The sequence below is a fragment of the Hippocampus zosterae genome, chromosome 7, assembly GCF_025434085.1.
Source record: "Hippocampus zosterae strain Florida chromosome 7, ASM2543408v3, whole genome shotgun sequence".
In the NCBI taxonomy this organism is placed as follows: Eukaryota; Metazoa; Chordata; class Actinopteri; order Syngnathiformes; family Syngnathidae; genus Hippocampus; species Hippocampus zosterae.
Genome location: NC_067457.1, coordinates 5,896,781 through 5,910,374, shown reverse-complemented (window position 1 = coordinate 5,910,374; position 13,594 = coordinate 5,896,781). Strand labels below are relative to the sequence as shown.

At 45.8% G+C, this 13,594-nt stretch overlaps 1 protein-coding gene across 3 annotated transcripts in view; it reads left to right on the top strand.

The window, feature by feature from the left end:
- The window catches only part of trrap (transformation/transcription domain-associated protein), a 51,363-nt gene that overhangs the window by 5,336 nt on the left and 32,433 nt on the right, over positions 1-13,594 (top strand). For 2 of the 3 annotated variants that reach the window (XM_052072685.1, XM_052072688.1), the window contains exons 14-37: positions 304-538; positions 628-964; positions 1,070-1,167; positions 1,312-1,506; positions 1,583-1,774; positions 1,849-2,014; positions 2,272-2,528; positions 2,695-2,895; positions 3,668-3,819; positions 4,946-5,145; positions 5,265-5,482; positions 5,876-6,073; positions 6,213-6,473; positions 6,558-6,719; positions 6,970-7,066; positions 7,387-7,508; positions 8,195-8,365; positions 8,763-8,831; positions 9,773-9,793; positions 10,283-10,402; positions 10,771-10,890; positions 11,132-11,296; positions 11,374-11,555; positions 11,970-12,168. In XM_052072685.1, coding sequence (XP_051928645.1) covers positions 304-538; positions 628-964; positions 1,070-1,167; positions 1,312-1,506; positions 1,583-1,774; positions 1,849-2,014; positions 2,272-2,528; positions 2,695-2,895; positions 3,668-3,819; positions 4,946-5,145; positions 5,265-5,482; positions 5,876-6,073; positions 6,213-6,473; positions 6,558-6,719; positions 6,970-7,066; positions 7,387-7,508; positions 8,195-8,365; positions 8,763-8,831; positions 9,773-9,793; positions 10,283-10,402; positions 10,771-10,890; positions 11,132-11,296; positions 11,374-11,555; positions 11,970-12,168 — 4,138 coding nt within the window. The remainder of the gene's footprint in view (positions 1-303; positions 539-627; positions 965-1,069; positions 1,168-1,311; positions 1,507-1,582; positions 1,775-1,848; positions 2,015-2,271; positions 2,529-2,694; positions 2,896-3,667; positions 3,820-4,945; positions 5,146-5,264; positions 5,483-5,875; positions 6,074-6,212; positions 6,474-6,557; positions 6,720-6,969; positions 7,067-7,386; positions 7,509-8,194; positions 8,366-8,762; positions 8,832-9,772; positions 9,794-10,282; positions 10,403-10,770; positions 10,891-11,131; positions 11,297-11,373; positions 11,556-11,969; positions 12,169-13,594) is intronic. The other variant, XM_052072686.1, reaches the window with a different exon arrangement.

Below are 13,594 nucleotides of genomic sequence, written 5' to 3'. Positions count from 1 at the left end.
GTAGGTCGGATCTGCAAATGTCTTTGACCCGCCACGCCACCCTTGCCACTTCAGTAATATAACTGTCATTTCAAATTAGTGGTGCGGAGGAGCTGTTGAGAGCTGGCGGCAATATCGTTGTCACTTATTAGCTCACCTTTTTGCTAGTTTCCTTGACAGAGGCCGTTTTCAGAGTTGCTTCCCTTAACCGTCTTCACCTTTCAGAGCAGCTCATGTTGTTACTTTGTCTCTCCCCGCCTTCAGTTTTCGCCACGTCTCCTCAAATTCAATAGTCAATTCTCTTTTCACCATCTCTGTTTTCAGACCTCTGGCCTACAGCACACTTGCAGACCTCGTTCACCACGTTCGCCAGAACCTGCCCCTGACCGATTTATCCTTAGCTGTACAACTGTTTGCCAAGAACATCGACGACGAATCGCTCCCGAGCAATATTCAGACCATGTCTTGCAAGCTTTTGCTCAACCTGGTGGACTGCATTCGCTCAAAGTCAGAGCAGGAGAATGGCAATGGCCGGGACATCCTCATGAGGATGCTGGAGGTAGCCAGCACAAAAAAAAGCGACGGACCTCAGTCACTTTTTGCGTATCGAAATGTTGAATGCCATGTCTGTCTGTCTGTCTCTCTCAGGTGTTTGTGCTGAAATTTCACACCATAGCACGCTACCAGCTTGTCTCCATCTTCAAGAAGTGCAAACCTCAGTCGGAAATGGGCGTGGTGGAGCCAGGGGTCCTACCGGGTGTTCCCGCCACACCCACGCCTTCTATTACGCCTGCCATCCCGCCTCCGGCTCCTCCCACACCCGTCAGTAGTGCGCCTCAGCCTCCCGCGGCCGCCTTCGACCGACAGGGCGAGAAGGAGGACAAGCAGACGTTTCAAGTGTCGGATTGCCGTAGTTTAGTGAAAACTCTGGTTTGTGGCGTGAAAACCATCACGTGGGGCATCACCTCCTGCAAGGCCCCCGGAGGTAAGGCTGACCAAAATCACTCTTGGACGACCACGATAAATGATTCAATGCGACAGAATCTACAGTTTCACGCTTAAATATATATATTTTTACATTTTCAAACAGAGGCTCAGTTCATACCAAACAAGCAGCTGCAGCCGAAGGAAACACAGATCTACATTAAGTTGGTCAAGTATGCCATGCAGGCTTTGGACATCTATCAGGTAACGCAAGAGAGCCGTTGAATTTGGCATTAATCCGCGCATTCAAAGTCAGAGGAGAGAGTAGGGCAATAAATGAAAATGGATCTTAAAATCAATGCAATCAGTGCACAGCTCTGAAAGATGCCTTGTTTTTCATTTGTCCAGGTTCAAGTTGCCAATAACCAGCAAGCATACATTAGAGTGGCCAATTGCCAAGCGGTACGAATGAAAGAGGAGAAGGAAGTTCTGGAGCACTTTGCCGGGGTCTTCACCATGATGAACCCACTTACTTTTAAGGAGATTTTTCAAACGACTGTTCCGTACATGGTGGAGCGGATTTCCAAGAATTATGCACTCCAGGTACACGCATCAAGTGTAGAAAAAAACTAATTGTATTCATTCGTTTATTTGTTTAATTTCTATTGCTCTTCCTCAGATCGTGGCAAACTCTTTCCTGGCCAACTTGTCAACGTCGGCTCTTTTTGCCACCATCTTAGTGGAATACCTTCTGGAAAGACTCCCAGAGATGGGCTCAAATGTGGAGCTCTCCAATCTCTACCTCAAGCTCTTTAAACTGGTGTTTGGATCAGTGTCGCTTTTTGCAGCTGAGAATGAACAGATGCTGAAAGTCGGTGACCACACCCGAGTCATTATTTTATATTTTGTTCCACATGGGTATTAAAAGAATGCATTTTTCCTTAGCCACACCTCCACAAGATAGTAAACAGCTCAATGGAACTGGCCCAGTCAGCCAAGGAACCTTACAATTACTTCCTGTTCCTACGGGCACTCTTCCGCTCCATTGGTGGAGGAAGTCACGACCTTCTCTACCAAGAGTTCCTGCCTCTCCTACCCAATCTGCTACAAGGTACACGTCTTCATCGCAGTTCTCAGATGTGTTGACGTGTCTTCATCTGCCGTATTCTCCCGACGTAAAGACGCACTTAAATCTTACATTGTGCATGCATTTTGCATGGCAACTGACTGACAATGACGCGTGGGAACCTAACGGACACTACGCCTTTTAGTACGGTGCGCCGTATGGTCGTGAAAATCCGGTCTTTGACTTTAAGTCCCGTACGCTATATTTCCCTTCTCGCCTGTGTCTACTTTTCATGCCGTTAGGTCTGAACATGCTGCAGAGTGGCCTTCACAAGCAGCACATGAAGGACCTCTTTGTGGAGTTGTGCCTGACAGTGCCGGTGCGTCTCAGCTCTTTGCTGCCGTACTTGCCAATGCTCATGGATCCACTGGTGTCAGCCCTCAACGGCTCTCAGACTCTCGTGAGCCAAGGCCTCCGCACCTTAGAGCTCTGTGTGGACAACCTGCAGCCGGACTTCCTCTATGATCACATCCAACCTGTCAGGGCTGAGCTCATGCAGGTATGAAGTTTGACAGACGGGTGCAATTCTTATCAAGCTGCTTGGTCAGGTTCCGGTTCAAATCCCAAGACGACGAAGAACAGAATGATGATCTCAATTTACAATTTGATGTTAGCATTAGCACATGTTTTCACACAGTTATTCTTTTCTCCGTTTGCGCTCCAAGGCTTTATGGCGGACCCTTCGCAACCCGGCTGAGACCATCTCACACGTAGCCTACCGGGTGTTGGGAAAGTTTGGCGGCAGCAATAGAAGGATGCTGAAGGAGTCTCAGAGGCTGCACTATGTGGTGACTGAGGTTCAAGGACCCAGCATCAAGGCTGAGTTCACCGACTGCAAAGCCTCGATACAGCTCCCGATGGAGAAAGTAAGGCCCCGTCGCCACTACTACAGGGAGCAGTATTTTTATTCAGATATGCGTGTGCAGTTTTTTCCTGGTAATTTAATCCGTCTCCCGTGTAACTTCAGACCAAGTCCGTAATCATCAATCTAGTGTGGTCCACTATGATGGGACTATTTACTCTTGGTAATGGCCGCTTAGCTCTCTGGCAGTCTTCATAGATTCAGGCCACGCACAGTCCCTCACACACTCCAAATTCTACTTGCAGAATTTGAATATAAAATACAAGCGTGAGTAGACGTCGGGAGAGTTTCATTTGCAATTAGATGAAACAAAGCAATTAAATGACATTGATGAGATTAAATGGCTTCAAGGTAAATTAACATGTATCCAAAAAATAATAATCTTATAGACTCTCTTGACTAATTGCCACTGATGACTGTCGCGTTGGTGGAATTTTGACCAGAGAAGAGAGCCAGTCAAGTGTTTCACTCTCGAGAAAATATTCGAATAAACGGACATGTATATTATTCAATTAGGCAGTGTTCTAATTTGCATGTCCAAGTCTGGTTTCTGTGATCTGCTCCTCTTTGTTCAGAGTGGCATTAAATTCACTCCCTTTTGAAGTAAGCCAAGCTGTATTGAACAGATCACAATTGCCTTTGCAAAGCCAGATTAGGCTGTGCTTTTTTTGTGCCAATTAATCACTATTTGTGTGAAGTTGCAATCCAATCCTTTTTGGGTTTTTTTTTTTTTACTGTTTATTTCTCAAGATCTGTGTGCTGTACCCCATTTCTAGGCGATCGAGACAGCCCTCGACTGTCTGAAGAGTGCCAACACAGAGCCGTACTACAGACGACAGGCGTGGGAGGTCATTAAGTGTTTCCTGGTGGCTATGACCAGTTTGGATGATAACAAACACGCTCTGTACCAGCTTCTTTCTCATCCCAAGTAAGCAAACACCCATTTTGAAGTTGCACAGGTCCCCAACAACAACAACACACAATTCCGTGTGATGGGCTGGTGTTGCTAATTACGTTCAAGTAGACCCCAACTCGATGGCAGGCTTCACTTGGAGACAGAAAACTATAACGTGAGCCCACAGGACAGCAAGGGGGAAGAGGTGTGCTTGTGGGATGGGTTAGTCACATTACCATCATTGATCCCGGGCAGGGGCTAATTGACTTTCTTCTGTCTGTTTATGCTACATCCTGGCCCTTTCATTCTCCTTTCATTACACGCACACTTATGCTCATGCAGTAAGACAAGTGTGTCTGTGTGCACAGTTCTGCCGGGGTAATGAAGTGTGTCACTTATGATGGGGGGCGAGGAGGCTTGCGAATGCTGCCTCCACTGTCAGACCTCTTGATTCGTTCTCCCTCATGGAATATATTTTTTTTTCTTCTCCCTTCATTTTTGCTCCCCTCGTCCTTTCCCTACGCGATCACATGACTTAAAATATGGCTGTCGTGAGGACACCGTTACATTGGCGTGATGGCCCCGTGAATGACAAATGGCCGATTGATCAGACATTCCGACGTTACTTGCCTTCCTCACCTGCTCCACCGCCGTGCTCCCAATAGCAGCCTTTTAAAGAGCAATAATTAGATGAAGCGATCCATCCGGTCCACCCCCGGCGTGTGTCATTATAAAGCACAAGCTCAACCATGGAGAAAACAGCTGCTCAATAATACGGGCGGCCCAGTTGCCTTAAGCTATAGTTGATAAATACCAACAGACACCAGCAGAGCTGCGGAGGTGCGACAAGCTAAAGGATAACGTGCAAATCAAAACCTTTATTTGCTGCATAGGTTGTGGTTATAACGGTGTATGTAAAGTTTTACAAAAAAAATAAAATAATAAAATGGAGCTGCAAAAATGATACTTTACTGGCATTTTATTGCGATCGTATTCATGCATTTGTGAACGGAAGGGTTATCACAGTGATAAGCTCAGTGGGGGCTACAAGTACAGTAACAAAAGCATTTGTACTTCATTATTTCTCAACAATGCCAAGAACACGCACTCAATGCTGATATGTTCTGTTTTTCTTTTTTTTTTTTTAAATTCCCTCCAGTTTTACCGAGAAGTGGATCCCCAATGTTATTATCTCTCATCGCTACAAGGCGCAGGACACGCCTGCCCGCCGGACTTTTGAGCAGGCCTTGACTGGAGCATTCATGTCTGCCGTGATAAAGGACCTGCGGCCCAGTGCGCTACCTTTCGTAGCCAGTTTGATTCGCCACTACACCATGGTTGCCGTGGCTCAGCAGTGTGGTGAGACCCGCGTTTGAAGATGAGCTTTTTTGCCGATGACCCAATAAAGCTCTTACGATGTCTACCGAGCCATTTAGTGTCATGATTTAAAATGCATTTGCGGATTTGCCTTCCCGCAGGTCCATTCTTGCTGCCGTGCTACCAGCTTGGCAGTCAGCCAAACACAGCCATGTTCCACAGTGAAGAGAACGGGTCAAAGGGCATGGATCCACTTGTCCTGATCGATGCCATAGCTATCTGCATGGCCTACGAAGAGAAGGAACTGTGTAAGATCGGTGAGGTGGCCCTCGCCGTCATTTTTGATGTGGCCAGCATCATCCTGGGCTCCAAGGAGAGAGTGAGTCAACCGAGGGGCTTAATTCGTTGTTGCTAGTGTTCGGCAAAACTTCGTAGAAAATATTTTGTGCTTCACAAAATGTTATTTTTTCCTTTACAATATTGCCTTTATAATAAAACATAAAATAGCTTGATAGAGGGTAAGAAAAAGTCAGAAAATATAGTGACTAAATCGCTAATTTGGCAACACTGACTGCCTTGAAGACGAATTCCTTCTCTGCTGCCAGCCATTGTTTTTTAAGGAGTTCACGACGAAGTGCTTTGATCTGTAGAAGCCACACCCCCCAAAAAATCAATTAAAAAGAAATCGTTCCGACAAATGAAGCCTTCAGCCATAATTACATTTCTTCAGATAGATGATTTGTTCATGCTTGACTTCTGTTTTCATTTGCAGGCGTGTCAGCTTCCCTTGTTCTCTTACATTGTGGAGCGTCTGTGTGCCTGCTGCTACGAGCAGGCATGGTATGCCAAGCTCGGGGGGGTGGTGTCCATCAAGTTCCTGATGGAAAGGTTGCCTCTCATCTGGGTTCTCCAAAACCAGCTCACTTTTCTCAAGGCCCTGCTGTTTGTTATGATGGACCTCACAGGAGAGGTGAGATTAAATATTTTGCTCAGAGGGGAATGAATGTGTTGATTTCCAGTGTGCCCCCCCCCCCCGGTTTAGTTCATATGTTGAGCAAATAGTAGCGGCTTCTGAATTGCTTCAACTTTCTGAATTGGCCTTTACCCAGGTGTCAAATGGAGCGGTCGCCATGGCAAAGACAACCCTGGAGCAGTTGCTGGTGCGCTGCGCCACTCCACTGAAGGATGAAGAAAAAACAGAAGACCTCCTAACCGCCCAAGACAAATCTTTCCACATGGTAACACATGACCTCGTTCGAGAGGTCACCTCCCCCAACTCCACTGTCAGAAAGCAGGCCATGCATTCCCTTCAAGTGCTGGCCCAGGTCACCGGCAAGAGTGTCACTGTCATCATGGAGCCACACAAAGAGGTCAAACGTTTGGGATCGACATGTTGTTTAACAGATCGAGAACAAAATCCCGACTAAACTTCGACATTTGAATCAATTGATCAGGTTTTGCAAGATATGGTTCCCCCCAAGAAACATCTTCTGCGCCACCAACCCGCAAATGCCCAAATTGGCCTGATGGAAGGCAACACCTTCTGCACCACCCTGCAGCCCCGCCTCTTCACGATGGACCTCAATGTCATGGAGCACAAGGTCTTCTATACAGAGGTAAGCATTTTGCAAGATGCGGCACTATATCTTTCTTATTTTTATTTGTAACCTTGTATGAAATCCCAACCCTGGAAAAAAAGGCATTTTGACAGGTCATACAATATATAACCTGTTTGTGTGTGGTTTATTTTTTTATTTTATTTTTTATTTAAAGGCCAGCCCTACTTTCCCTCGCCCTACTTTTGCCCCACATTTGCGTGCTTCTCAACCAAAGGAAGTCTGACCTTTTTGCCGTTCTGTCTAACAGCTGCTGAACTTATGCGAGGCGGATGATGCTGCGCTGATGAAGCTGCCGTGTTACAAGAGCCTCCCTTCTCTGGTGCCCCTGCGCATCGCCGCTCTCAGTGAGTCGCATCATATTGAAGGGGTATCCTTGTAGGCGTAGAAGCAGCAAGTCGTCGAGTCAACTTGGGCTCAGCGTCTACGTTTCAAGTCAACGAATCGCTACACGCGTTTTTGGCACGTCGCCTGCCAACTGGCCAATTACAATCGACTGGCCTATCAGCTGCCGTGGCTGGACGATAGCGCTTTGTGGAGTAGGGGAAATGTCTTGCCAAGGCAATCAGATGTTGGTGAATGAGAATAGTGGTTAGCATTGCTAGCGTGCCATTTAAAAAAAATATATAATTGTATGAATATCTCCATTTGTCTGCTGCCTTCTTAGATGCATTGGCTGCCTGCAACTACTTACCGCAATCCAGGGAGAAGATCATCGCCGCCCTCTTCAAGGCACTCAACTCCACCAACAGTGAGCTTCAGGAAGCAGGAGAGGCATGCATGAGGAAGGTCGGTACTTTTTTTTCCTTCTCAGCCTCATTTGTCAGGATCGTATGTTTTAGTTATTTTAGTGTCTCAAACTTACTGAATATAAATCTCCTTTTAAGTAAAAACCTCACGGACAGTATTGCTCCAAACTGAAATTCAACATTGCCTTCAAGCTGTGAGGCTCACTCATGTTTTTTTAATGCATAGAATTTTTTTTAAGTATGTTTGCCTTCATCTCAGTGGTTCTTATTGGCTTCTCCCACATTTCTTTGGCTGCCTTACTCATGTCATTTTCAATTGCAGAGATCATTCAGTAATCCATCTGAACTTTCCATGCATTATCAGACTGAGCGAACCAGCCAAGGCCCCTATTTATCAAATGAATCCATACCATGAAGACCCCAATCCATTCACCCTAGATGCTCTTTGTCCCCTTTCTCCTTCAATTTCCGTGCCCTTCATTTTCTGTCTCGACCGCCATCACTCTTTATCCTATGATTCTGCCTTCCCCGTCCCTCACACAGACACGCACTCTTTCATCTCTGCCGTGATAGCAGTAATGAGCATTGCTGTGGCCCGATCAATACAGGATGGATGTTTGTTCTTTCCACCGAGAGGAAAATGAATGTGGCTTCTCCCATGCATCTTTCTCTCATGTGTGTATGCTTGTTGACATGAGATATTCCGCCCTCTGTTTTCTTTTCCAGTTCCTGGAGGGCGCTACTATTGAGGTGGACCAGATCCACACTCACATGCGGCCCCTGCTTATGATGCTGGGTGACTACCGCAGCCTTACGCTGAATGTGGTCAACCGTTTGACCTCTGTCACGCGCCTCTTCCCTAACTCTTTCAATGACAAGTTTTGTGATCAAATGATGGTAAGACATGTTTCTTCCCTTTTTAAATCAACATTTATAGACCCCGCATAGACTCGATGGCTGTTTTTAATCTGTGGCTCCAAAACACGTTTTCCTACTTTTATCCTTCAAAAAAATATTGTGTATCTGGTTCTTACGGTGTATTTTTATTCGCTTCATTTCTTGTTATTCTTATCTCTTAAACACTGCTGCGTCCTGTGTGTTGCTGTCACATCTGAATTTCCCATCTGGGTGTCCTTAAAGGATTAACTTATCATCTTATTGTGCCGCGAAAGTATGGATTGATGTTTCATTTCTATTTATTGAGCAAAATGGTGTGCATCCATGCATGCGTGTCTTTGTGCTCTCCTACCTCGCCTCAGTTCTATTTTATTTTTATTTTTCCTCGTCTCATCAGCAACACCTGCGGAAGTGGATGGAGGTGGTGGTAATAACACACAAGGGAGGCCAGCGCAGCGACGGCAGTGTGAGTATACATGCTCGAGATAAATCCCCCGTGCGCACACGTTAAAAGCGCTGCAAAAATTCTGCAGACGCGAGGCTTCGATATACCGCTCACATGTTGACGTAGCTCAGCTGAGATTTAGTTTGAATCCAGCGCGGAAGCGGCTAGTCAATACAGCCGTCACATGATCCGTGTAAAGCTAACAGGAAATGGCACAAAGCCTAAGTCGCATAGAGTCAACACATCCTGTGCGTGGCCTCTTCCCAGATGGGTTGTGAGTGACCATATTACAATCAATGATTAATTAGGCGCTAGGCTGGCGGTGGTCGGCACAGCGCAGCGTCCCCTCATTATCTTCCTGACAGATAACCTTGCCAAGGCAAAGAAAAGGTGAGAGTCTAACGTGGAGAAAAATTAAAAAAACAGTCGCCTCTCTTGGGGAAGTAAAACCATTTCAACCTTTCATTTCATGAGAGTTGCGACTTCCCCATCTCGAAATGCTTTGCATAATGACATGCAAAGTAGCCCCTTTTTTCTTATTCTCAACCTGACTCCTTGTCATATGCCAGTTGACCGTGAGGTGAAGACGCAGTCGAGCCAGGGGTCATATGGTCAATTAGCCAAGTCTGATAACGACAACAACAGGATGATGAAGGGTGGCGCCAAACTGAGGGAGGGAAAAAAAGCCATACGGAAAGAGTCCATCCGATTGACTTTTTGTCTTGCAGGGATTGAATCTTAATTTGTGCCCGCGTATCTCCAAATGCGATTGGTGTAGTTTGCATGCTCCCCTGACACAAAGTTGTTCTCAAGGTCGCACATAGAGGTCGTCGCTGCCTACCCATTCATTTCATCATCTTGTCTCATCTGCTCACCTGCTCAGACGACATGTCAGCCACACTCAAATGCACACACACGCTACTCTGCTGACTCTGATCACTGTCTCCCATTCTGGTATACAGCCGGCATTGGAGGGCTTTGAGGTGAGATTTGACCCTGGTATTGCGCCCTCTGTTGGTGACGTTTTGACACTTACTTGAGCCAGTGTTGTGATAGTGGTGCTGGTGAAGTTGCCCTTTGGTTTTGTGTCCATGTGTTTGTGATTGTCTGCAGACACTGTCATGTCAGCCCTTCTCACATTTTGATCTTTTTGGAAGCCTCGAATTCCCGACTGACAACTGCACTTCCCCAAAGACGCCGACGACAGTTCAATTTCATCCCCAAATAGTGGTTTTAAAGAATAAATACACGTCCTGTCTTGAAAATGTGTGTCTGCTATGGCTTTGTAAATCAGTAACCTGTGGAGTGTCTTTCCCTGTTGGTTATTTTACTAATTGACACAGAATGCATTTTTCATTTGACTAAAATTCTCGTTTTTCACAAATTACGTCCCGCGCCGGCATTTACCCGAGACTTTGATTTACACCCCTTTATCTTCTTTTGTCTCTCTCTCGCTGGCTCTTTTTTTGTAGGAGATGAAGATCTGTTCTGCCATCATCAACCTTTTCCACCTGATCCCCGCCGCACCTCAGACTCTCGTCAAACCTCTGCTAGAGGTGGTCATGAAGACCGAGAGGGCCATGCTCATTGAAGTAAGACGCATCCTAAAACAAAACGCTATGAGGGCAGACGTTTTGGGACGTACCTCTTAATCCATATAATGACTCAGTCAGGGAACCATGGTGATGGTTTTCATACTTGATTCTAAACTTTCGGCCATCTAGATCATGGTTGAGCTAACTTTTGATCCCAAGAGGCAAAGTGATGTTTATGCTGCACAGATGGGCCAAATCCTTTGTAGGTGATGATGCAGATACATTTTTTTTATTAATTTAGGTGTATGTAAAATACTGTATTTTACTCTATTCATTCATTCTCATGTGAACTCAATATTTATTCTAATACTTTTTTTCCCCCCGTTTCTTCCCATCACTCCATCTATTTTCTTTCTACCATGCAGGCCGGCAGTCCATTCAGGGAGCCTTTGATCAAGTTCCTGACTCGCCACCCTTCTCAGACAGTGGAGCTGTTCATGATGGAGGCGACTCTTAATGACCCTCAGTGGAGCCGCATGTTCATGGTCAGACATTGGGCGCGTTAAGCGGTTGCCCCTTTGGTGCGCTTACAGGCACATTTGGCTTTTTAGCTTCCCCACTAATGGGTCATAATGAAAGAAGGCATCGGGCCTCCCGATTCGTAGTCTTCCAATTAGCGGAAAACCAACCGACGCTTACTTTTTTTTTTCCTTTCCAAGTCTTTCAATGTTTGGCTGCAAACGTATCTTAGTTTTAGTTGGACAATGTGTCTGTGTTCGTCTGCAGAGTTTTTTGAAACACAAAGATGCCAAGCCACTAAGAGACGTCCTGGCCTCCAATCCCAACCGCTTTGTCACCTTGCTGGTTCCCGCTGGCACGGCCGCCACTGTCCGCCCTGGATCTCCCTCTACGACCACAGCCAGATTGGACCTCCAGTTTCAAGCTATTAAGGTATACCCGATTTTTATGACCGCCTCGAGAGTAACGAAATGCATGCTTCACCTTTTTCCGTCACTGCGTCTACGTAGATCATCAGTATCATTGTGAAGAACGATGAAGGCTGGCTCGCAGGGCAGCACTCGCTGGTGAATCAGCTGAGGCGCGTGTGGGTCAGCGAGGCTTTTCAAGAGAGACATCGTAAAGACAACATGGCCGCCACCAACTGGAAGGAGCCGAAGCTGCTGGCTTACTGTCTTCTGAGCTACTGCAAGTACGTATTTTGAATTTTCATTGCGACTGCCCGGTTACGACAGAGGTGGGCAAACGTAGTGCTTGAGGTGCTAGCTTTGATTTTCTGCCCGACAGCGACGAAATGTTCGTGTTTTACATGTATGATTTACAATAAAAGAACAAGTTCTATCATGAGATAAAGTATAAAAAAAGTAGATTCAGGATGTTTAATTGATCAGTTTTAGGAGAAATAAATGCCACAAATACAGGACTATGGGTAATGTAAATGCTCAGTGCGCTGAATTAAAGAAAAGAACAGGCTGTGTCTGGTCCAAACTTTGCTCCCCACCACTCCCCTACTGTTAGCGTGTCGTGCCCAAGTCACATTGTTAGCCAAAGCGGACTTAATTACACCGATGCGCTGAACTTCATGACCTTGTCTCCCATCCAAAAGGCGCAACTACTCCGAGATAGAGTTGCTGTTCCAGTTGCTGCGGGCCTTCACGGGTCGCTTCTTGTGCAACATGACCTTCCTGAAGGAGTACATGGAGGAGGAAATTCCCAGGAACTACTCCATCGTCCAGAAGCGCGCCCTGTTTTTCCGCTTTGTCGAATTCAATGACCCGCACTTCAACGACGAGCTCAAAGCAAAGGTATGCTGATTTTGCAGCCGGAGTAGAAAAGTCACTGATGAATGTCATCACGCAGAGAGCTGAAAGTTTACCTACGCTTCTGACATTTCTTTTAACCGCTCATCAGAATTGACACGCAAATGGTGGCTGTCAACTCCACTCTGCCATATTTAACGTTAACGCAGCAGCACAAATTAGCAAAAAAGCACTTAACAGCAAAAATGGACCCATTTGGTGTTTTTCATCACAAAATCTCCTCACAAAATTCCCTATAAAAATATGACCCTTAGTGATTGAAATGCAGGCTTAGTTCTGTACTCGCTTTCGCTTCATCCTATCTCCACATCATTAATAATGGATTGTAAACACAGGTGGCCAATGCGCCTTTTGTCTGAGGGGAAAAAAACCCGATTTGACTAATAATTTGGTCGGGCTTTGGCTTGAACCATGTGAATAATGCTTCATAAATTATCAGCGAATTTGTCACCTCGGCTCACTTTGTTCCAGCCACGCACATGGCGTGAGCATCAGGGGACTTAGTTTGTCTTTTTTTTTCCGCGCGAAAAGTGTTCTGACGCAGTCACAACGGTCATGTATTTTTAATTCTGCTTTCAGACACAGAGCGGCACCAGAGATGAATGCCTGTGTACTTTTTACCTGTTAGGCCGCTGCAAGCATTAGAATCATTCTGGCTGCTTTTTAATCGGGCACACACAGTGTGACCAGCCGTAACAGGCACCGGTTCCGGTAGAGAGTAGCTCCTGCTTTGCTCTAAAGTCAAAACAGGTCAGTGGGGAAGGTTTATAACCTGGCACGCTAAAGTCAAATGACTGTTTGGCAAACATAGATCTGTACATATACCACAGATGGGTAATGGCACCCGAACTCCCTTTCCGGTGATCATACCGCTGCTCATTTCAAATTGTTTACCTGATTCGAGTTTTGTCACTGACTTTGCAATTCGTAAATGGTCCTCCCAGTGGAGACCCGCTGTCGTTCTCCTCAGTATCCTCTTGGTTATCAGGTTTGAGGGCTGAAGAAGGCTCATGCCACTTTGAATACTTTGCACAGGTTTTCGTCAATGATCAAAAGAAGGAGAGCAGTTCTGACATCATCTGACGTTTTCATGATTGCCATAACGGAGTGCGTGTGTTGTTTTTAGCGCTGCATCATGAATATTTGAATTGGAAACAAAACAAACCAAAAAAAAAAATGAAATCGCGCAGAAGGGAAAAAAAAACGATGACAATGAACCATGTGCGATGAACAGACTGAGGCTCTTGCTACTCCACTTATGGTTAATTAGTTTTTTGCCGCGCAGACCAAAAAGACATGTTTTTAAACTCCCAAATTCGGGGGGGGTTATAATTCACGCAGACATGCAAACAAAAGCGAGCATGAGCTTGATGAAGCATATTGTTTCAACAGTACGCTGCGGTGCGGTTTT